At 54.9% G+C, this 21,721-nt stretch overlaps 4 protein-coding genes and 2 pseudogenes across 5 annotated transcripts; 3 read left to right on the top strand and 3 right to left on the bottom strand.

The window, feature by feature from the left end:
- The first annotated feature begins 298 nt into the window (after nucleotides 1–298).
- LOC113837639 (DNA-directed RNA polymerase II subunit RPB9) lies at nucleotides 299–1,900 on the top strand. The gene is made up of 6 exons (XM_027432537.2): nucleotides 299–441; nucleotides 522–576; nucleotides 915–988; nucleotides 1,085–1,159; nucleotides 1,583–1,634; nucleotides 1,775–1,900. Exons 1-6 carry the CDS (start codon nucleotides 383–385, stop codon nucleotides 1,835–1,837), a joined length of 378 nt encoding a protein of 125 aa, XP_027288338.1. The 5' UTR covers nucleotides 299–382; the 3' UTR covers nucleotides 1,838–1,900.
- On the bottom strand, nucleotides 1,901–5,316 carry LOC113837638 (putative transcription factor ovo-like protein 3). Its single transcript, XM_027432536.2, is given in 4 exon segments — nucleotides 1,901–2,177; nucleotides 3,758–3,959; nucleotides 4,663–4,764; nucleotides 4,767–5,316. Coding segments are annotated over 4 exon segments (639 nt in total). The 5' UTR covers nucleotides 4,893–5,316; the 3' UTR covers nucleotides 1,901–1,968.
- A 2,078-nt stretch (nucleotides 5,317–7,394) lies between these two features.
- Nucleotides 7,395–7,778, bottom strand: LOC113837635 (annotated as a pseudogene).
- A 2,890-nt stretch (nucleotides 7,779–10,668) lies between these two features.
- On the bottom strand, nucleotides 10,669–13,106 carry LOC113837636 (WD repeat-containing protein 62-like). Its single transcript, XM_027432534.2, has 5 exons — nucleotides 12,982–13,106; nucleotides 12,780–12,877; nucleotides 11,802–12,482; nucleotides 11,106–11,251; nucleotides 10,669–11,014 (listed from the first exon to the last, which is right to left on the bottom strand). The coding sequence occupies exons 1-5, from the start codon at nucleotides 13,104–13,106 to the stop codon at nucleotides 10,751–10,753; spliced, it is 1,314 nt and encodes a 437-aa protein (XP_027288335.1). The 3' UTR covers nucleotides 10,669–10,750.
- On the top strand, nucleotides 13,054–15,546 carry LOC113837640 (WD repeat-containing protein 62-like). Of its 2 annotated transcripts, none has more exons than XM_027432538.2 (5): nucleotides 13,054–13,233; nucleotides 13,338–13,435; nucleotides 13,733–14,413; nucleotides 14,964–15,109; nucleotides 15,201–15,546. In XM_027432538.2, exons 1-5 carry the CDS (start codon nucleotides 13,145–13,147, stop codon nucleotides 15,462–15,464), a joined length of 1,278 nt encoding a protein of 425 aa, XP_027288339.1. In that variant the 5' UTR covers nucleotides 13,054–13,144; the 3' UTR covers nucleotides 15,465–15,546. The 2 variants fall into 2 exon arrangements, with proteins under 2 accessions (XP_027288339.1, XP_027288340.1); XM_027432539.2 differs by having other exon boundaries at nucleotides 13,096–13,233; nucleotides 13,338–13,467.
- A 2,890-nt stretch (nucleotides 15,547–18,436) lies between these two features.
- On the top strand, nucleotides 18,437–18,820 carry LOC113837637 (annotated as a pseudogene).
- Nucleotides 18,821–21,721: the final 2,901 nt, after the last annotated feature.

Here is a 21,721-nt window from a genome sequence, read left to right as displayed (position 1 = left end):
ATCCCGAGAGGCCCTCCGCGGCTCTTGGTAGGTCCAGCCAATAGCCGCACTGGAAGCCGCCCAGGAGGCGGGAGGAGAAAGAGCGGCTGCAGTTTCCGGGTCCGTGAGTGAGCTCGGCGCATGCGCGCTGGCCCGGGGCCCGGAAGCAGCGGCGTCCTCCCCCGTGTGCGCTCGGCGCCTGGCGGACGGCGTCGCGCATCGCAGTCTCGGCCCCCGTCCTACGCCCGTGCTGCTCGGTCAGCCGAGAGGTCCAGCTCCGGGGTCGGCGGCATCGCCCGAGAGTCCCAAAGGACTGAGGCGCGCCGCCCGCCGCGCGGTCTGACCCTCGCCGCGGCCCGTAGCGCGGCCGCGCAGGCGCACAAGGCTCGGCGGGCCGGTCGCTATGGAGCCCGACGGGACCTACGAGCCTGGCTTCGTGGGGATTCGCTTCTGCCAGGAGTGGTGAGGCCCGCGGCGGCCCGCGTGGGAGAGCAGCGGGGCGGGCTTCCGGCTGGCCTCTGACCTCTGACCTCTCCCCGCAGTAACAACATGCTGTACCCCAAGGAGGACAAGGAGAACCGCATCCTGCTGTACGCCGTGAGTGCGCGCCCTCCTCCCGAGTCCCTCCTCCCTCTCCCTCCTCCTCCCTCTCCCTCCTCCATCCTCCTCCTCCCTTCTCCCTTTCCCTCCTCCTCCTCCTTCTCCCTCCCTCCTCCTCCTCTCCTCCTCCCTCTCCCTCCTCCTCCCTCTCCCTCCCCATCCTCCTCTCTCCTCCCCCTTTCCTCTCCCTCCTCCTCCTCCTCCCCCTTTCCTCTCCCTCCTCCCTCTCCCTCCTCCCCAGGGGTGGCCTCTGGGCCGCCCCTCAGTGCACCCTGCCACCCCACCTTGTCCGTCGCCCCCCCTGTGACCTGTGTGACCCCCTCCACCCCCTGCAGTGCCGGAACTGCGATTACCAGCAGGAGGCCGATAACAGCTGCATTTACGTCAACAAGATCACACACGAAGTGGAGTGAGTGGCGGGGTCTGGGGCAGGGGCGGGGGCAGGGGCAGGGGCGGGTGGGGGCTGGGACCCCCGTCTAACGGTGCTCACGCCCCACCCCTGCAGCGAGCTGACCCAGATCATCGCAGACGTGTCCCAGGACCCCACGCTGCCGCGGACGGAGGACCACCCCTGCCAGAAGTGAGTGGGACACCCCGACCCGGGCTGTCACACCCGACCCGGGGCTGTCACACCCACCCGACCCGGGGCTGTCACACCCACCCGACCAGGGGCTGTCACACCCGACCCGGGGCGTCACCCCCGACCAGGGGCCGTCACACCAGACCAGGGGCGTCACGCTGGACCTGACCGTCCCCTCTCCCTTAGGTGTGCAGGGGGCAGGGGGAGGGAGGGAGGGAGGGGACACACCCGACCAGGGCTGTCACAGTGGACCGTCCCCTCTCCCTTAGGTGTGCAGGGGGAAGGAGGGAGGGGACACACCCGACCAGGGCTGTCACAGTAGACCGTCCCCTCTCCCTTAGGTGTGCAGGGGGCAGGGGGGGGAGGGAGGGAGGGGACACACCCGACCAGGGCTGTCACGCTGGACCGTCCCCTCTCCCTTAGGTGTGGCCACAAGGAGGCTGTGTTCTTCCAGTCCCACAGTGCCCGAGCGGAGGTGAGTGGGTGGCCGGGGTGGTCCCGGGGGTGGGGACGCCACTTGGGGGCTGACGCTGGCCTTCCTGGGATCAAGACTGGGAAGCTCCTTTGGGGTGGAGCCCCCTACCCTAACTAACGGAAGCACGTTCCCGTCCCCAGGACGCCATGCGCCTGTACTATGTGTGCACCGCCCCACACTGCGGCCACCGCTGGACAGAGTGACCCCTCCCTCCCTCCCTCCTCCCTCCTCCCTGCCTGTAATAAACGCGGGTTTGTGCACCAGTGTTTCCCGCCTTTATTTACGTGTCTGCGGGCTGCAGGAAGCGGCCGGCCGCGCATGCATCAGGCCTGCATCAGGCCGTGCGGTGGAGCGAGCGGTGCTGCGCGTAGGCGTCAGGCCGGGAGCTGGTGAAGCCGCAGTCTTCGCACACGTGCAGCTTCTCCCTGCGCTCCCGGTAGGCGTAGCTGGCTGGCTGCCCGTGCACCTTGGCAAGGTGAGCTTCCAGGGAGCAGCGCTGGGTGAAAGCTTTCCCGCAGGCCCCACAGCGGAAGGGCCGCACCCCTGTAAAGACAGGGCAGGGCAGGGCAGGGGCAGACAGCGGCCGTGTCCGCCGCTTCCCACCTTGCCCGGTCTGTCCCTGTTCCGAGCTGGGCAGACACTTAGATTCATGGCCCAGCAGCCGTCGGCTGCCCTTCCTATAGCCTTATGAGCCAACCCTGAGCCCCCTCCATTCCTCATCAGGACGCCCTCCCAAGAAACTGCCCTGGACTGCTCACACTCTGGGTACCGCAATTTTATTATTTTTTTTGTTTCGTTTTGAAACAGGGTACCCTTGGCTATCCTGGAACTCACTCTGTAGACCAAACTGGCCTCGAACTCACAGAAGTACGCCTGCCTCCGCCCCAACTGCTGGGATTAAAGGCGTGTGGCAACACCACCCGGCCTTTTTTTCTTTTTTTTTTTTTTTTAAGACTTGTTTATTATTTTATGGACATCCTCTTTTTTTTTTGGCTTAGACGTATGTCTGTGAGAGCATGGGGCCCCGCAGAACTGAAATAACAGTGAGCTGCCACGTGGGTGCTGGGAACTGAACCTGGGTCCTCTGGAAGAGCAGCCAGTGTCCTTAACCGCTGAGCCACCTCTCTGTCCCCTATTCCCTATTGATTTACTTCTAAGACAAGGTCTCACTGTGTAGCCCTAGCTGTCCAGGAACTCCTCAGACATCTCCCTGCCTCCACTTCCTGGGATTAAAGGGGACTGCTACAGTCTGGCTTCATTTTTTAAATTATGTTTTTTGTTCTGTGTGTGTGCGCCTTTGTGTGTGCATGCCGGTGAGTGTGCACGAATGCCGTGGTACAAATTGGAAGGTAATTTGCAGGAGTCTTTTTACACCACCTGGGTCCTGAAGACTGAACTCAGGTTGTAAAGCTGCCAGCAACTAATTGCCTTGACTTACTGAGACCTGGATTCTGTAGCCAGCACCCGTCTCTACCCTCTGCCAGACCCCTTCCTGAGTCAGCCTTACACTCGCCTCCTGGGAGGTACACCATGTCTCAGGGCTCTTGTTACTTGTGTTCCTGCTGGATCTCCCTAGTCCCCAGAAACCCCACATCCCATACGTCTCCGTCTATCTCATGATCACCATCCCTGTCTCTGTCCAGAAGACTCTCTGTCTCATGATCACATCCCTGTCTCTGTCCAGAAGACTCTCTGTCTGTCTCATGATCACATCCCTGTCTCTGTCCAGAAGACTCTCTGTCTGTCTCATGATCACATCCCTGTCTCTGTCCAGAAGACTCTCTGTCTATCTCATGATCACCATCCCTGTCTCTGTCCAGAAGACTCTCTGTCTGTCTCATGCCATCACCATCCCTGTCTCTGTCCAGAAGACTCTCTGTCTCATGATCACATCCCTGTCTCTGTCCAGAAGACTCTCTGTCTATCTCATGATCACCATCCCTGTCTCTGTCCAGAAGACTCTCTGTCTATCTCATGATCACATCCCTGTCTCTGTCCAGAAGACTCTCTGTCTCATGCCATCACCATCCCTGTCTCTGTCCAGAAGACTCTCTGTCTGTCTCATGCCATCACCATCCCTGTCTCCTGTCCAGAAGGCCCGCTTTGTCCCCACTGTCACTCACCAGTGTGAGTCCTCATGTGACGCTTGAGGTCGAAGGCGTCGTGAAAGCCCTTCCCACAGCAGTGGCACACGTGGCGCCGTGCTGGGCTGTGGCATTTGAGGTGCCGCGTCAGCATGCGCTGCAGTGGGAAAGCTTTGGGGCAAAGTGGGCAGCCAAGTGTCCCCGGCGCCCTGGGAGCAGAGGTCAGTGTTCCCTGTGAGGACTGCCAGAGGGTGCAGGGTTAGCCTGGCCAGCTGGAGCCTGCCCAGGCTTTGCTACTCTGCAAACAAGAATCTTGGGTGTGCCCACAGCTTAGGACCACTAGAAGAGGGTCTGAGTAGTGGGGACAGGTGCCACCCTCTCCCCAACACCTCCCCTAACCAAATCCCATCACTCCGACCTTCATGGCCCTCCATGGCCAAGAACACACTTCGCTAATACGAGCTTTCCTAGTTTTATTGTCTGTGCCTCCAGCTCCCAACAGGAAGAAGCTCCGTAAGGAAGCGGGCTTCTGTCCCTTCTGCTGGATACTGTGCCTGCCTCTCAGATACTGAGATGACCTCGGGCACACACAACTTTACCTAGCACTTTCCTTCCTTTCAAGGACAGCATAGCTGACCGTCTCCTGGGAGGTTAAGGCGACAGAGCTCCCACCCCCATCTTTGTTACCTTATCCAGTGTTCTGATATAAATCACTTTCTACTTAGCTTGCACCCATTGGACCCAGGTCCCTAGAGCAGGCCCCTAAACTGCCCACCTACCCTAGGAATATGGGTCTTATCCGAGACGGGGGGGCGAGCTGGCTGCCGGGAAGAACCTCAGGTCCAGGAAGCAAGTGCACAAGGACCTGCTGTAAGGGGCAGCCAGCTTCCCGTATGCAAGAGGAAATTCATTCCTGTCCTGGCTGCCAGCTACAGACTCACCACTTCCCAAGTGTCTCTCAGACCAGGAGATCTGTGCGCTGGTGGCACTGCCAGGCTGCAGCAGTCTGGGGAGAGAAGCCAGATGGTGATACCTTGTGTCTCCCTGGCCCTTCACCTCCAGGCCCAGTGAGGTGCATACCTGGGACATAGGCATCTCCCCTGAGCTGGTCAGGCACACGGCTCCAGTTAGGTGGTTGTGGACGCCGACTCCTCACAAGGAAGACCCTGGGCATTGCTTTCAGGACGGCACAGCTATAGTTCCTCTCAGGACTGCCTCCCCTATATGCTGCTGCCTGTCAGACCTCAGCCCCAGAACAATCCAGAACTAGGTGAGGTCAGGAGACCCACGAAGGAGCCTCATTCTCTCCATGCAAATTCTGGGACAAGCCTGGGGAGCAGCCTTAAGTGGCTCTAGTTACCTCTGCTGGGGGGGTGGGGGACTGCCATTATGGTTCCTTCCCTGTAGGGGCCAGGCTCCCAAGGAGCTCTGCAATCTCCAGGGCCTGAGACACTAGAGGACCACCCCCACACCCCCAGGAGAGGTGTGAGTGAGAGAAGAGCCTAGCCTAGAGAGAAGGAAGGGACATGGCCCCAGTCCTGGCAGGGTGAAGGACTACAGGGACTGTTTACCAGGCAAATCAGTCCCGTGTCCATTCCCCATACATACACACACACACACACACACACACACACACACACACACACACCAGCCTGCCTGGTTATTCAAATCACAGCAGCTGTCCAAGGGGTTGGGTGGGGACAGCAGTGATTGTTCTCTGTCACTGGTGTAGGGTGACAGCAGATTGGTGAGTTAAAATCAAGATCCAGGCTGAGCTTCCTCAGGCAGGAAGCTCTCATCTTCAGATTTCCAAAGATGACATGGCATCTCTCAGGCTGAGGGTATTAAAATGCTGCTTTGTCAACAGTCCAGCTAGTGAGTGCACGGGACTCCTCCCATCCCTGGAGTTGCCAGGAACTGACCACACTCCGGGTAGGCTGTTCTAGTTGGTCCTTATCTGATGTCTGAATTAGACGTCAAGAATTGTGAACATTTTCCCCACAGATTTATTTATTTATTTAGACAGGGTTTCTCTTTGTAGCCTTGGGTGTTCTGGAACTCACTATGTAGATCAGGCTGGCCTCAAATTCACAGATCTGCCTGCCTCTGCTTCCAGAGTGCTGGGATCAAAGGTGTGCACCACCACCACCACCACCACCACTGCCTGGCTTTCTCTGATTTATCTACCTAACCATCATTTGAACTTGGGCTATAGGCAGACCTTACTTAGTTCAGCACTGAAAATGAGGACACCAGGTCACAGGGGAGACAGCAGTGACATCCAGAATGGTCAACCATGAAGAACAGAGTGATCCAAGTTGGGATAGGGCAAAACTGGGGGAAGAGAACCCCTGGAACCAATTTTGAAAGTTCTAATCCAGCCTAGGAGTTCCGGTAGGATTGGTGAAAGAAGAGGACTCAAGAGAAAGGGAAAGGTACTCTGAACTTAGATCAGGAAGCCTGCATGCCAAGTGCCATCTCAGTACCCCCTGCTGTTTAAACAGAGGGTCTCATGTAACCCAAGTTGCCCTTTATGTAGCTGGGGATGAAACTGGACCCCTGATTCCAGCCAAAGGGAATAGTCGTTCCAAAGGTTTGGGGAAGAAATTGTACATTTCGTTTTTTAAAATTATGGTAGAGGGGGCATACACAACCACATGTCAAGGTCAGGGAACAAACTTTAGGAATTGGTTTACTTTCCACCATTACGTGGTGTACTGGCTAGTTTTCTATCAACTTGGCACAAACCAGAGTTATTTGGGAAGGGGAAACTTCAATTGAGAAAATGCCCTGACTAGATTGGTCAGTGGGCAAGCTTCTGGTAAACATTCTTGATTAATGTGGGAGGGCCCAGATCACTGAGGGCTGCTACTCCTGGGCAGGAGGTCCTGGGAGCTATAAGCAGGTTGAGCAAGCCATGAAGAGCAAGCCAGTAAGCAGCACCCTTCTAGGGCCCTTGCCTAAGTTCTTGCCACCAGGTTCCTGCCCTGACTCTCTTAGATGATGGACTATGATGTGGAAGTGAAATAAACCCTTCCCTCCTCAAGTTGCTTATTATGGTCTTGGTGTTTTGATTTGTTCTTTTTCTGAGACAGGGTTTCTCGGTATCCTTGGCTGGCCTGGAACTCACTCTGTAGACCAGGCAGGCCTGAAACTCAGAGATCCGCCTGCCTCTGCCTCCTGAGTGCCGGCACTAAAACTGTGCGCCACCATGCCCAGCTGGTTTTTGTGTTTTGTTTTGTTTTTTCTCTGTGAGCACAGCTTTATTGGATAACATTGGCCATCCCCAGGTGGCTCTGGATCACTAGTGTGACGGGATGAGATGGTGTCTCACTGAAGAGATGGAACCCTTCTTCATGTATAGGACAGTGACTGCCACTAGAGGGTGTCGGGGGGGGGGGGGCTACCCCAGACCCAGGGAAGAGATTACCTGCATCTGCACAGCTATGGATGCCATTGCCCTTTCTTGGGTCTGTGGCTGTCAAGGGCACTGTGTGGGTGGGAGAAGTTTCTTGTGGAGACCAGTGAGGCTCACCTAGCCCCCAAACAGCCTCCTCATGGAGCTGCTTGAGAGCTGGAGGGACATCAGAGCCAGGTTCATCACACTGTGTCACCCCAGTAAAGACAGGCCCTGAACCCCCTCAGAACCCCGCGGAGCTGGCCTCAGGCGCCATCATCACCTGCCCATTGCTGTCCCAGGTGCCATCAGGACTGCAGCAGGGTCCTCTTCAAGTCTCAAGTCCGGCCAGCCTGTGGGGTCACCTGCAAAGTCCCAGTGCTGGTAGGATGGTGTCTTGCTGGGTGTGGCAGCACCATCTTCTCTGATGCACCCTTCAGCCGTGTGAGCTTCTTAGGCAGGCTGGAGTTGGCTTTCGTCACCACGTCATGCTCAGTCTTCTTCCGGATCCCCACGTCCAGGGTCTTCAGCTTACTGCACGACGCGTGCCTTCTTGGGAGCGATGACTCAGCTGCCTTTCCTCGGCCCTGGGCTCTGCTCCCCCGCAGCCGCTGCCTTGCTTTTAGGTTTCTGAGACTGCAACTTGCGCTGTCCCTGCGCCATGTTTCACCACGAGCCGAGCCGGAGGAGCTTGTGTTTTTTGTTACTTTTTGTCTTTTTTTTTTAAACTTATTTTTATCACATCGCCAGAAACCCTAAAACATGTGGGCTCAAGGGATTGAACTCACATCACCAGGCTTGTGTGGCAAACGCCTTTACCCGCTGAGCCATCTCACCACCACCACCCCCTTAACAAAAGGAGGGGATTGTGTAGCCCAAGCTGGCTTCCAACTTACTACGTAGCCAAGGATGGTCTTGAACTTGTGCTCCTCCTCCCTCTCCCTCTCAAGTGCTGGGATTGCAGATTGCAATGGCCATCATGCTCATTCTCTGTAGTACTAGGGATGGGCGCCAGGGTTTGGTGTTTGGTAGGCCAGAACTCTTATTGAACTACATCCCCACCCCGGGAAAGATTTCTCTGCGTCCCTTGTATTAGATTTGAGTGTAAAGTTCTCCTCCAAAGGTTCGAGGGCTAAAGGGTGGTTGGTCTCATTGGCTGGAGAATCCAAGTGAGAGCTGATTAGGTCATGAGAGCTCCAAGTTCAGCAGCAGATCAGTCCATTGATGGATTCATAATTTGATGGCATTCTTGAGACGGTAGCAACTAAGAGGAGGGGTCTGGTTGGAGGAAGGGGGGGCACTGATAAATGTACCTGGAAGAGCATGTCCTGTCCCCAGACATCTGACTCTCTGTTGCTGGCCACAAGGTGAGCCTGCTTTCTCTGCCCCAGCCCCTGTCATGAAGTTCTGCTCTGCCCACAGCACCGTGCAGCCAACCACAGCTGGAAATCCCAAGCCTAAACAAACCTTTCCTGCTTCTCAGGTACTTTCCTACTGACAGGACGGTGACTTAACACGGGAGTCAGCCTTCTAGATTGGTCGTCGTGGGGTACAAGGGAAAGAGCTTGCCCCTCACCTGCACGCTGAGCCTTGCCACGTTTTCTCTGTACATCCTAGAGGGTAGAGCCTGGGCACGTCACCTCTCGGGCCTTTAAAAAGCATGACTTTTGTGTGTGCAGGCGTATGTGTGAAGGTGCATGTCAGTGCAAGCGCCTGCGGTGACCAGAGGCATCGGATCCATGGAGCCGGAGTTACCAGTGCTTGTGAACAGGTGTGGGTGTTGATAATGAAATTGGCATCTTCCGAAAGAGCAGTTAACCATGGAGCCAATGCTTCAACCTGTTTTTTGTTGCTTTTCCGCTGATGCAATCCAGGCTGGTGTCAAACTTATGTAGCTGAAGCTGGCCTTGAACTCCTGATTCTCCAGTCTCCCCCTCCCAAGTGCCGACTAACAGAATTACAGGTGTGTAATTTGGCAGTTGGGTCTGGGCAGGCTCTGAGTTTCAGCTGACTTGGCTGAGAAATGGGGCTGAAGTGGCTCCATGTCACACCGACAGGACTTCATAATGATTGGTGTCCCTTGTGTAGGTTGATGTCTCACTGCCTAGGAACTGCCCTGATATCGGGGGAGCCAAGTGTGGGCCCATAGTGGTGGCAAAGGCTGGGCTGCCACACTAACGGGGGAGAGCTATCTGCTCAGGGGCCCTATGTCCACAGCTGGCTCCGTTGTTGCTAGGAGACAGAGTCAAGCTGCTGTCTGTACAGCACTACCCTTCAGGTCCAGCAAGGCTGGTTTTTTTTTCCCCCCAAGATTTATTTATAATGTGTACAGTGTTCTGCCTGCACGTATCCCTGCAGGCCAGAAGAGGGCACCAGATCTCACTACAGAGGGTTGTGAGCCACCATGTGGTCGCTGGGAATTGAACTCAGGACCTCTGGAAGAGCAGCCAGTGCTCTTAACCTCTGAGCCATCTCTCCAGCCCAACAAGACTGTTTCTTTGAGACAGGGTTTCTCTGTGTGTAGCCCTGGCTGTCCTGGAACTCGCTCTGTAGACCAGGCTGGCAATGAACTCACAGAGACCCACCTGCTTCTGCCTCCCGAGTGCTGGGACTAAAGACCCATGCTACTACTGCCTGGCTGTTCTCCTCTTAATCAGAGCTACTGTGACTATCCACAAGGGGCCTTCCTTTATAAGAGTGGATGGGTTGGAGCTGGGTGATGGCCCTGGCCTTTAGGAGACCCCTCTGCTGGGTTCCTTTTTACAGGGACTTGGGACAGGATGAGTGAGGTCTGGAGTGGCCTTCTTAGGAAGGTTCTATGTCTGCAGTTGGCTCATGGGATGAAGCTGGATACAGTTCTTTCAGATGAAGGCATCACAGGGCCCAGCAACTAGGTGGCTTGGGGCTGCTGCAGATTCTTCAATGGTATTTGTCTCCTACTGCCCCTGCTGCAGATGTGACAATGACAACCCAGACCCCGCCGGATCCAGTGTGAATTTAGCCTAGGGCCATCAGCCAGGAGTGTATGTACTGAGGACAGGGTCAGACCCGTGATGACCCCAGCGGCTCCACTGGGTTTGAAAGCACCTGTAGGGTCAGGAAGGCTAGCTCCTACTGGGTGGTGGTGGCACACGACTTTGATCCCAGCACTGGGGAGGCAGAGGCAGGGGGATGTCTGTGAGTTCAAGGCCAGCGTGGTCTACAGAGTGAGTTCCAGGACAGAGAAACCCTGTCTTGAAAAAAACAAAAACAAAAACAAAAAGCAAGCAAACAAGCATAGAATCCTAGCTCCTCCTAAGGATGGGCTCCAATGGGCAGAGAGCACACATGACCCCTGCAATAGCTCAGTATGCTAGGGACAGGCTACATGGGATGCCAGGCCTGGCATTCATCATTCCTGTTAGTCCCATGTTCCCTGCTGGCAGGTGCACAGAACAGGGCCTAGAGCTGAAGCAAAGCCGAGTCTCCAGGCTGGTTCATCCATGCGGACCCTTTACCCCCCCTCTCTCTGCATCCACTGAGGAGGGCTTTACAGACAGGACAGGTTCCAGAAAACTATTTAATTTAGTCAGTTTATTTGCTTTAAAATCAATCTCTGCTGAGCAGCGAGGCTTTGGTGGAGGGGCTGCCGGCTTTTAGTCGCCCCTTGCTTTCCTCTTCACAGCCTGCACCAGCAGCTCTGAGTAGTGTTCCAGCAGGGCCTGCAGGTTTGGGCTGGCCAGGAGACACAGTGTAGGTGAGGAAGGCAGGCCGGGGCTAGGCAGTGTCTGGGGTGGAGCCGTGTTAGCTGCAGCCATCCAGTTGCTGGCTTCCAGCTGGCTGTGGATCCACTGAAAGGCGGAGGCCAGCTCCGTCTGTGCCTGCTGCTGTTCGGCACCCAGCTGGTTGCTGGAGACCAACTGTAAGGGATGGCAAGCTTGTCAGGGGACATGCAGTACTGCCAGGGAGCCCTGCCCATTCTCCCGCACTGCCCTGGGCTCCTTAGCTTACCATTCGGTAAAGGTCAAGGGCTTCTTGGAAGACAGCCTGCAGCCTGTGCGAGACTGATCTTATACTGCCCAGCTCAAGGAGTGCTGGGGGCAGGACCTCAGCTGGGAGCCCAGGCTCCCCACAGTGTCCAGGGCTGCCCGGCATATCTGGGGGTAGAGAAGAGTGAATGACCAAGATAGTTTGACTTTCTGGATGGCTTGAGAGAGGCCAGGTGGCTGGGCTAATGACTGTTGGCCCTGGACCACTTTCTTCAGTCCCCAAGGCCTCTCTTCCTCACAGGGTTCTGCTGGATAGAAACTTCTCCTTAAATCATGTTGTTGCCATCCTAAAATTGAAGCTACACTGCTCTCCCCGCCCCTTTCCCCCTGCCTTATTTCTCTCAGTAACTTGTATCACCTTGTGATACGTCTGACACTTTGGTCTGGGTATCTCCCCTAGCGTAGGAATCAACTCTCTCGTTTGTCCTCTTGTTTGTCACCATGTCTCATGTGCCCAGGACCTAGAACAAAGCCCAGCATGTGCTCATTAACTATGTGAATGAATGAACGAATGGATGAATGAGTGAATGAATGAATGAGTGAATGAATAACACAGTCCCTCTTGTGGCTAGGGTGAGCGTCCTACTTGGCAGAGGAGTCGAGCGGCACAGGGGACAGGCTAGGGCTCTCTCTATCCGTGTCCCATGGTAGTACTCACCAGGGGTGGGCTCCAGGAGAGCAGCGGTACTACTAGGCACCCTAGACCTGGTCTCTAGAAGTTGGAGGCTGTTGGGATGGCCAGGAGGGATGAGGGGCCCAGAGGCTGAGGTCCTTGGGAGAAACACAGAGCTGTGGAGTCTTGGGGTGCTAGCATCTACAGGGCTGGGTGCTGGGAAGCTGGCTACTGTGGCTGTCACACCAGGCTGGACATCCACAGAGTCCTGAGACCACACACATGTGATGGGTGGCTCCAGTGGGGGTGAAGACAGGAGCTGGCCACAGACACTGGATAAGGGCAGTTTGAGGCTGGCTCGGGCCTCATGATTGCCCCAGGAAGGCATGGCAGGATCCTGGCCTTCGATGCTAGAAGTGAGAGTCACTATGGTGGGGATGGCCTGGGGTTCCTGGCCCAGGGAAGCCAGTTCTCCCATGGATAAGGGTTTGTGAAGTGACCTGGATGGCTCAGGTGTCACAAGGCCCTCACTGTCCCCAAGAGACATGCTACGTGATATCTTGGCATGTGAGCTAGTCGTCGTCTCCAGGTAAGAACATGTAGACGGGGCACAGACACTCTGATCCAGGCCTGTGATAGGTACAGATGTGGGTGTTGGAGGCTTCCTGTCTGTGGGTGGCACCGAGGAGGAAGAGACACAGAAGGCCAGGCCTGTGAGGGAAGGAGCTGCAAAGGAAGCAGATGGCTCACTTGTACACGAGTCTCAGAGCCCTGCCCTAGGAATGCTTCACCATCTGAACGGACAATTCCATGGCTCAGCTGGACACCCAGGGCTGTTCATCTCGGATTGGAGACATTTACTTGGTAGATACAAGGCCTCTGGAGGCTCCTCAGCCTTCTGCCCAGAGAGGACCTCCAAGCCCAGCTCTGTGGTAAAGACAAGGCCTCCTGGCTTGCAGCCCTGGGTCCTAGGCGTGACCTCAATACTCACATTGGTCCCATCTGAGGACATGTAGCCAGTACCTGCTCTCAGGGACCCTGCTCTGGACTGGCCGCATCCTTGTCCTGTAGGCTTGACCTCTGGAGACTTCCTAAGGTGAAGGGGCAGCCGGGGAGGGAAGCTGGGGAAGAAGCCAGGTGGAAAAGAGAAGTTCACATAGCCTGACCCGAGGGTCACGGAGGGGCGTGGCTGAGGAAAGGGAAATTGGGGGTCACTGGCTTCTACCTGGAGGCCTTCTGGAGTCGTGAGAGAAACTGGGTGGAGATGCTCAGCCGGGGATTGAAGAGAGATGGTTTGAGCCGCACTTCACACTTGAGGCACGTGAGATGCGGGCAGGCCTGAGGCTCCATTGGTCTTCCTAGAGCTCTTTCATGGATCAGTGGCAGACATGAAGATCTCAGAGGCTGACCACCATCTCTTCAATCCCCGGCTGAGCATCTCCACCCAGTTTCTCTCACGACTCCAGAAGGCCTCCAGGTAGAAGCCAGTGACCCCCAATTTCCCTTTCCTCAGCCACGCCCCTCCGTGACCCTCGGGTCAGGCTATGTGAACTTCTCTTTTCCACCTGGCTTCTTCCCCAGCTTCCCTCCCCGGCTGCCCCTTCACCTTAGGAAGTCTCCAGAGGTCAAGCCTACAGGACAAGGATGCGGCCAGTCCAGAGCAGGGTCCCTGAGAGCAGGTACTGGCTACATGTCCTCAGATGGGACCAATGTGAGTATTGAGGTCACGCCTAGGACCCAGGGCTGCAAGCCAGGAGGCCTTGTCTTTACCACAGAGCTGGGCTTGGAGGTCCTCTCTGGGCAGAAGGCTGAGGAGCCTCCAGAGGCCTTGTATCTACCAAGTAAATGTCTCCAATCCGAGATGAACAGCCCTGGGTGTCCAGCTGAGCCATGGAATTGTCCGTTCAGATGGTGAAGCATTCCTAGGGCAGGGCTCTGAGACTCGTGTACAAGTGAGCCATCTGCTTCCTTTGCAGCTCCTTCCCTCACAGGCCTGGCCTTCTGTGTCTCTTCCTCCTCGGTGCCACCCACAGACAGGAAGCCTCCAACACCCACATCTGTACCTATCACAGGCCTGGATCAGAGTGTCTGTGCCCCGTCTACATGTTCTTACCTGGAGACGACGACTAGCTCACATGCCAAGATATCACGTAGCATGTCTCTTGGGGACAGTGAGGGCCTTGTGACACCTGAGCCATCCAGGTCACTTCACAAACCCTTATCCATGGGAGAACTGGCTTCCCTGGGCCAGGAACCCCAGGCCATCCCCACCATAGTGACTCTCACTTCTAGCATCGAAGGCCAGGATCCTGCCATGCCTTCCTGGGGCAATCATGAGGCCCGAGCCAGCCTCAAACTGCCCTTATCCAGTGTCTGTGGCCAGCTCCTGTCTTCACCCCCACTGGAGCCACCCATCACATGTGTGTGGTCTCAGGACTCTGTGGATGTCCAGCCTGGTGTGACAGCCACAGTAGCCAGCTTCCCAGCACCCAGCCCTGTAGATGCTAGCACCCCAAGACTCCACAGCTCTGTGTTTCTCCCAAGGACCTCAGCCTCTGGGCCCCTCATCCCTCCTGGCCATCCCAACAGCCTCCAACTTCTAGAGACCAGGTCTAGGGTGCCTAGTAGTACCGCTGCTCTCCTGGAGCCCACCCCTGGTGAGTACTACCATGGGACACGGATAGAGAGAGCCCTAGCCTGTCCCCTGTGCCGCTCGACTCCTCTGCCAAGTAGGACGCTCACCCTAGCCACAAGAGGGACTGTGTTATTCATTCACTCATTCATTCATTCACTCATTCATCCATTCGTTCATTCATTCACATAGTTAATGAGCACATGCTGGGCTTTGTTCTAGGTCCTGGGCACATGAGACATGGTGACAAACAAGAGGACAAACGAGAGAGTTGATTCCTACGCTAGGGGAGATACCCAGACCAAAGTGTCAGACGTATCACAAGGTGATACAAGTTACTGAGAGAAATAAGGCAGGGGGAAAGGGGCGGGGAGAGCAGTGTAGCTTCAATTTTAGGATGGCAACAACATGATTTAAGGAGAAGTTTCTATCCAGCAGAACCCTGTGAGGAAGAGAGGCCTTGGGGACTGAAGAAAGTGGTCCAGGGCCAACAGTCATTAGCCCAGCCACCTGGCCTCTCTCAAGCCATCCAGAAAGTCAAACTATCTTGGTCATTCACTCTTCTCTACCCCCAGATATGCCGGGCAGCCCTGGACACTGTGGGGAGCCTGGGCTCCCAGCTGAGGTCCTGCCCCCAGCACTCCTTGAGCTGGGCAGTATAAGATCAGTCTCGCACAGGCTGCAGGCTGTCTTCCAAGAAGCCCTTGACCTTTACCGAATGGTAAGCTAAGGAGCCCAGGGCAGTGCGGGAGAATGGGCAGGGCTCCCTGGCAGTACTGCATGTCCCCTGACAAGCTTGCCATCCCTTACAGTTGGTCTCCAGCAACCAGCTGGGTGCCGAACAGCAGCAGGCACAGACGGAGCTGGCCTCCGCCTTTCAGTGGATCCACAGCCAGCTGGAAGCCAGCAACTGGATGGCTGCAGCTAACACGGCTCCACCCCAGACACTGCCTAGCCCCGGCCTGCCTTCCTCACCTACACTGTGTCTCCTGGCCAGCCCAAACCTGCAGGCCCTGCTGGAACACTACTCAGAGCTGCTGGTGCAGGCTGTGAAGAGGAAAGCAAGGGGCGACTAAAAGCCGGCAGCCCCTCCACCAAAGCCTCGCTGCTCAGCAGAGATTGATTTTAAAGCAAATAAACTGACTAAATTAAATAGTTTTCTGGAACCTGTCCTGTCTGTAAAGCCCTCCTCAGTGGATGCAGAGAGAGGGGGGGTAAAGGGTCCGCATGGATGAACCAGCCTGGAGACTCGGCTTTGCTTCAGCTCTAGGCCCTGTTCTGTGCACCTGCCAGCAGGGAACATGGGACTAACAGGAATGATGAATGCCAGGCCTGGCATCCCATGTAGCCTGTCCCTAGCATACTGAGCTATTGCAGGGGTCATGTGTGCTCTCTGCCCATTGGAGCCCATCCTTAGGAGGAGCTAGGATTCTATGCTTGTTTGCTTGCTTTTTGTTTTTGTTTTTGTTTTTTTCAAGACAGGGTTTCTCTGTCCTGGAACTCACTCTGTAGACCACGCTGGCCTTGAACTCACAGACATCCCCCTGCCTCTGCCTCCCCAGTGCTGGGATCAAAGTCGTGTGCCACCACCACCCAGTAGGAGCTAGCCTTCCTGACCCTACAGGTGCTTTCAAACCCAGTGGAGCCGCTGGGGTCATCACGGGTCTGACCCTGTCCTCAGTACATACACTCCTGGCTGATGGCCCTAGGCTAAATTCACACTGGATCCGGCGGGGTCTGGGTTGTCATTGTCACATCTGCAGCAGGGGCAGTAGGAGACAAATACCATTGAAGAATCTGCAGCAGCCCCAAGCCACCTAGTTGCTGGGCCCTGTGATGCCTTCATCTGAAAGAACTGTATCCAGCTTCATCCCATGAGCCAACTGCAGACATAGAACCTTCCTAAGAAGGCCACTCCAGACCTCACTCATCCTGTCCCAAGTCCCTGTAAAAAGGAACCCAGCAGAGGGGTCTCCTAAAGGCCAGGGCCATCACCCAGCTCCAACCCATCCACTCTTATAAAGGAAGGCCCCTTGTGGATAGTCACAGTAGCTCTGATTAAGAGGAGAACAGCCAGGCAGTAGTAGCATGGGTCTTTAGTCCCAGCACTCGGGAGGCAGAAGCAGGTGGGTCTCTGTGAGTTCATTGCCAGCCTGGTCTACAGAGCGAGTTCCAGGACAGCCAGGGCTACACACAGAGAAACCCTGTCTCAAAGAAACAGTCTTGTTGGGCTGGAGAGATGGCTCAGAGGTTAAGAGCACTGGCTGCTCTTCCAGAGGTCCTGAGTTCAATTCCCAGCGACCACATGGTGGCTCACAACCCTCTGTAGTGAGATCTGGTGCCCTCTTCTGGCCTGCAGGGATACGTGCAGGCAGAACACTGTACACATTATAAATAAATCTTGGGGGGAAAAAAAAACCAGCCTTGCTGGACCTGAAGGGTAGTGCTGTACAGACAGCAGCTTGACTCTGTCTCCTAGCAACAACGGAGCCAGCTGTGGACATAGGGCCCCTGAGCAGATAGCTCTCCCCCGTTAGTGTGGCAGCCCAGCCTTTGCCACCACTATGGGCCCACACTTGGCTCCCCCGATATCAGGGCAGTTCCTAGGCAGTGAGACATCAACCTACACAAGGGACACCAATCATTATGAAGTCCTGTCGGTGTGACATGGAGCCACTTCAGCCCCATTTCTCAGCCAAGTCAGCTGAAACTCAGAGCCTGCCCAGACCCAACTGCCAAATTACACACCTGTAATTCTGTTAGTCGGCACTTGGGAGGGGGAGACTGGAGAATCAGGAGTTCAAGGCCAGCTTCAGCTACATAAGTTTGACACCAGCCTGGATTGCATCAGCGGAAAAGCAACAAAAAACAGGTTGAAGCATTGGCTCCATGGTTAACTGCTCTTTCGGAAGATGCCAATTTCATTATCAACACCCACACCTGTTCACAAGCACTGGTAACTCCGGCTCCATGGATCCGATGCCTCTGGTCACCGCAGGCGCTTGCACTGACATGCACCTTCACACATACGCCTGCACACACAAAAGTCATGCTTTTTAAAGGCCCGAGAGGTGACGTGCCCAGGCTCTACCCTCTAGGATGTACAGAGAAAACGTGGCAAGGCTCAGCGTGCAGGTGAGGGGCAAGCTCTTTCCCTTGTACCCCACGACGACCAATCTAGAAGGCTGACTCCCGTGTTAAGTCACCGTCCTGTCAGTAGGAAAGTACCTGAGAAGCAGGAAAGGTTTGTTTAGGCTTGGGATTTCCAGCTGTGGTTGGCTGCACGGTGCTGTGGGCAGAGCAGAACTTCATGACAGGGGCTGGGGCAGAGAAAGCAGGCTCACCTTGTGGCCAGCAACAGAGAGTCAGATGTCTGGGGACAGGACATGCTCTTCCAGGTACATTTATCAGTGCCCCCCCTTCCTCCAACCAGACCCCTCCTCTTAGTTGCTACCGTCTCAAGAATGCCATCAAATTATGAATCCATCAATGGACTGATCTGCTGCTGAACTTGGAGCTCTCATGACCTAATCAGCTCTCACTTGGATTCTCCAGCCAATGAGACCAACCACCCTTTAGCCCTCGAACCTTTGGAGGAGAACTTTACACTCAAATCTAATACAAGGGACGCAGAGAAATCTTTCCCGGGGTGGGGATGTAGTTCAATAAGAGTTCTGGCCTACCAAACACCAAACCCTGGCGCCCATCCCTAGTACTACAGAGAATGAGCATGATGGCCATTGCAATCTGCAATCCCAGCACTTGAGAGGGAGAGGGAGGAGGAGCACAAGTTCAAGACCATCCTTGGCTACGTAGTAAGTTGGAAGCCAGCTTGGGCTACACAATCCCCTCCTTTTGTTAAGGGGGTGGTGGTGGTGAGATGGCTCAGCGGGTAAAGGCGTTTGCCACACAAGCCTGGTGATGTGAGTTCAATCCCTTGAGCCCACATGTTTTAGGGTTTCTGGCGATGTGATAAAAATAAGTTTAAAAAAAAAAGACAAAAAGTAACAAAAAACACAAGCTCCTCCGGCTCGGCTCGTGGTGAAACATGGCGCAGGGACAGCGCAAGTTGCAGTCTCAGAAACCTAAAAGCAAGGCAGCGGCTGCGGGGGAGCAGAGCCCAGGGCCGAGGAAAGGCAGCTGAGTCATCGCTCCCAAGAAGGCACGCGTCGTGCAGTAAGCTGAAGACCCTGGACGTGGGGATCCGGAAGAAGACTGAGCATGACGTGGTGACGAAAGCCAACTCCAGCCTGCCTAAGAAGCTCACACGGCTGAAGGGTGCATCAGAGAAGATGGTGCTGCCACACCCAGCAAGACACCATCCTACCAGCACTGGGACTTTGCAGGTGACCCCACAGGCTGGCCGGACTTGAGACTTGAAGAGGACCCTGCTGCAGTCCTGATGGCACCTGGGACAGCAATGGGCAGGTGATGATGGCGCCTGAGGCCAGCTCCGCGGGGTTCTGAGGGGGTTCAGGGCCTGTCTTTACTGGGGTGACACAGTGTGATGAACCTGGCTCTGATGTCCCTCCAGCTCTCAAGCAGCTCCATGAGGAGGCTGTTTGGGGGCTAGGTGAGCCTCACTGGTCTCCACAAGAAACTTCTCCCACCCACACAGTGCCCTTGACAGCCACAGACCCAAGAAAGGGCAATGGCATCCATAGCTGTGCAGATGCAGGTAATCTCTTCCCTGGGTCTGGGGTAGCCCCCTCCCCCCCCCCGACACCCTCTAGTGGCAGTCACTGTCCTATACATGAAGAAGGGTTCCATCTCTTCAGTGAGACACCATCTCATCCCGTCACACTAGTGATCCAGAGCCACCTGGGGATGGCCAATGTTATCCAATAAAGCTGTGCTCACAGAGAAAAAACAAAACAAAACACAAAAACCAGCTGGGCATGGTGGCGCACAGTTTTAGTGCCGGCACTCAGGAGGCAGAGGCAGGCGGATCTCTGAGTTTCAGGCCTGCCTGGTCTACAGAGTGAGTTCCAGGCCAGCCAAGGATACCGAGAAACCCTGTCTCAGAAAAAGAACAAATCAAAACACCAAGACCATAATAAGCAACTTGAGGAGGGAAGGGTTTATTTCACTTCCACATCATAGTCCATCATCTAAGAGAGTCAGGGCAGGAACCTGGTGGCAAGAACTTAGGCAAGGGCCCTAGAAGGGTGCTGCTTACTGGCTTGCTCTTCATGGCTTGCTCAACCTGCTTATAGCTCCCAGGACCTCCTGCCCAGGAGTAGCAGCCCTCAGTGATCTGGGCCCTCCCACATTAATCAAGAATGTTTACCAGAAGCTTGCCCACTGACCAATCTAGTCAGGGCATTTTCTCAATTGAAGTTTCCCCTTCCCAAATAACTCTGGTTTGTGCCAAGTTGATAGAAAACTAGCCAGTACACCACGTAATGGTGGAAAGTAAACCAATTCCTAAAGTTTGTTCCCTGACCTTGACATGTGGTTGTGTATGCCCCCTCTACCATAATTTTAAAAAACGAAATGTACAATTTCTTCCCCAAACCTTTGGAACGACTATTCCCTTTGGCTGGAATCAGGGGTCCAGTTTCATCCCCAGCTACATAAAGGGCAACTTGGGTTATTTTTTTTTTTTTTTTTTTTTTCTTTTGTTGTTTTTTGATTTTTGTTTTTTGTTTTTTTTTTTGGGTTACATGAGACCCTCTGTTTAAACAGCAGGGGGTACTGAGATGGCACTTGGCATGCAGGCTTCCTGATCTAAGTTCAGAGTACCTTTCCCTTTCTCTTGAGTCCTCTTCTTTCACCAATCCTACCGGAACTCCTAGGCTGGATTAGAACTTTCAAAATTGGTTCCAGGGGTTCTCTTCCCCCAGTTTTGCCCTATCCCAACTTGGATCACTCTGTTCTTCATGGTTGACCATTCTGGATGTCACTGCTGTCTCCCCTGTGACCTGGTGTCCTCATTTTCAGTGCTGAACTAAGTAAGGTCTGCCTATAGCCCAAGTTCAAATGATGGTTAGGTAGATAAATCAGAGAAAGCCAGGCAGTGGTGGTGGTGGTGGTGGTGGTGCACACCTTTGATCCCAGCACTCTGGAAGCAGAGGCAGGCAGATCTGTGAATTTGAGGCCAGCCTGATCTACATAGTGAGTTCCAGAACACCCAAGGCTACAAAGAGAAACCCTGTCTAAATAAATAAATAAATCTGTGGGGAAAATGTTCACAATTCTTGACGTCTAATTCAGACATCAGATAAGGACCAACTAGAACAGCCTACCCGGAGTGTGGTCAGTTCCTGGCAACTCCAGGGATGGGAGGAGTCCCGTGCACTCACTAGCTGGACTGTTGACAAAGCAGCATTTTAATACCCTCAGCCTGAGAGATGCCATGTCATCTTTGGAAATCTGAAGATGAGAGCTTCCTGCCTGAGGAAGCTCAGCCTGGATCTTGATTTTAACTCACCAATCTGCTGTCACCCTACACCAGTGACAGAGAACAATCACTGCTGTCCCCACCCAACCCCTTGGACAGCTGCTGTGATTTGAATAACCAGGCAGGCTGGTGTGTGTGTGTGTGTGTGTGTGTGTGTGTGTGTGTGTGTGTATGTATGGGGAATGGACACGGGACTGATTTGCCTGGTAAACAGTCCCTGTAGTCCTTCACCCTGCCAGGACTGGGGCCATGTCCCTTCCTTCTCTCTAGGCTAGGCTCTTCTCTCACTCACACCTCTCCTGGGGGTGTGGGGGTGGTCCTCTAGTGTCTCAGGCCCTGGAGATTGCAGAGCTCCTTGGGAGCCTGGCCCCTACAGGGAAGGAACCATAATGGCAGTCCCCCACCCCCCCAGCAGAGGTAACTAGAGCCACTTAAGGCTGCTCCCCAGGCTTGTCCCAGAATTTGCATGGAGAGAATGAGGCTCCTTCGTGGGTCTCCTGACCTCACCTAGTTCTGGATTGTTCTGGGGCTGAGGTCTGACAGGCAGCAGCATATAGGGGAGGCAGTCCTGAGAGGAACTATAGCTGTGCCGTCCTGAAAGCAATGCCCAGGGTCTTCCTTGTGAGGAGTCGGCGTCCACAACCACCTAACTGGAGCCGTGTGCCTGACCAGCTCAGGGGAGATGCCTATGTCCCAGGTATGCACCTCACTGGGCCTGGAGGTGAAGGGCCAGGGAGACACAAGGTATCACCATCTGGCTTCTCTCCCCAGACTGCTGCAGCCTGGCAGTGCCACCAGCGCACAGATCTCCTGGTCTGAGAGACACTTGGGAAGTGGTGAGTCTGTAGCTGGCAGCCAGGACAGGAATGAATTTCCTCTTGCATACGGGAAGCTGGCTGCCCCTTACAGCAGGTCCTTGTGCACTTGCTT

The sequence above is a fragment of the Cricetulus griseus genome, chromosome 9 (genome assembly GCF_003668045.3).
Source record: "Cricetulus griseus strain 17A/GY chromosome 9, alternate assembly CriGri-PICRH-1.0, whole genome shotgun sequence".
NCBI classification, from domain to species: domain Eukaryota; kingdom Metazoa; phylum Chordata; class Mammalia; order Rodentia; family Cricetidae; genus Cricetulus; species Cricetulus griseus.
The sequence above is the reverse complement of the archived record's forward strand: the minus strand, read 5'-3'. Positions and strand labels throughout refer to the sequence as shown.

Bases quoted from the DNA above. Each gene is read 5' to 3' on its own strand.
- LOC113837636 (XM_027432534.2), bottom strand. From the start codon at position 13,106: ATGGAGCCTCAGGCCTGCCCGCATCTCACGTGCCTCAAGTGTGAAGTG. The intron at 12,878-12,981 runs GTAGAAGCCAGT...CTTCTTCCCCAG, and splicing joins CGACTCCAGAAGGCCTCCAG to CTTCCCTCCCCGGCTGCCCC. The intron at 12,483-12,779 runs GTACTGGCTACA...CTTCCTTTGCAG, and splicing joins AGCAGGGTCCCTGAGAGCAG to CTCCTTCCCTCACAGGCCTG.
- LOC113837639 (XM_027432537.2), top strand. From the start codon at position 383: ATGGAGCCCGACGGGACCTACGAGCCTGGCTTCGTGGGGATTCGCTTC. The intron at 989-1,084 runs GTGAGTGGCGGG...CCACCCCTGCAG, and splicing joins AAGATCACACACGAAGTGGA to CGAGCTGACCCAGATCATCG. The intron at 1,635-1,774 runs GTGAGTGGGTGG...TCCCGTCCCCAG, and splicing joins CCCACAGTGCCCGAGCGGAG to GACGCCATGCGCCTGTACTA.
- LOC113837640 (XM_027432538.2), top strand. From the start codon at position 13,145: ATGAAGATCTCAGAGGCTGACCACCATCTCTTCAATCCCCGGCTGAGC. The intron at 13,234-13,337 runs GTAGAAGCCAGT...CTTCTTCCCCAG, and splicing joins CGACTCCAGAAGGCCTCCAG to CTTCCCTCCCCGGCTGCCCC. The intron at 15,110-15,200 runs GTAAGCTAAGGA...CATCCCTTACAG, and splicing joins CCCTTGACCTTTACCGAATG to TTGGTCTCCAGCAACCAGCT.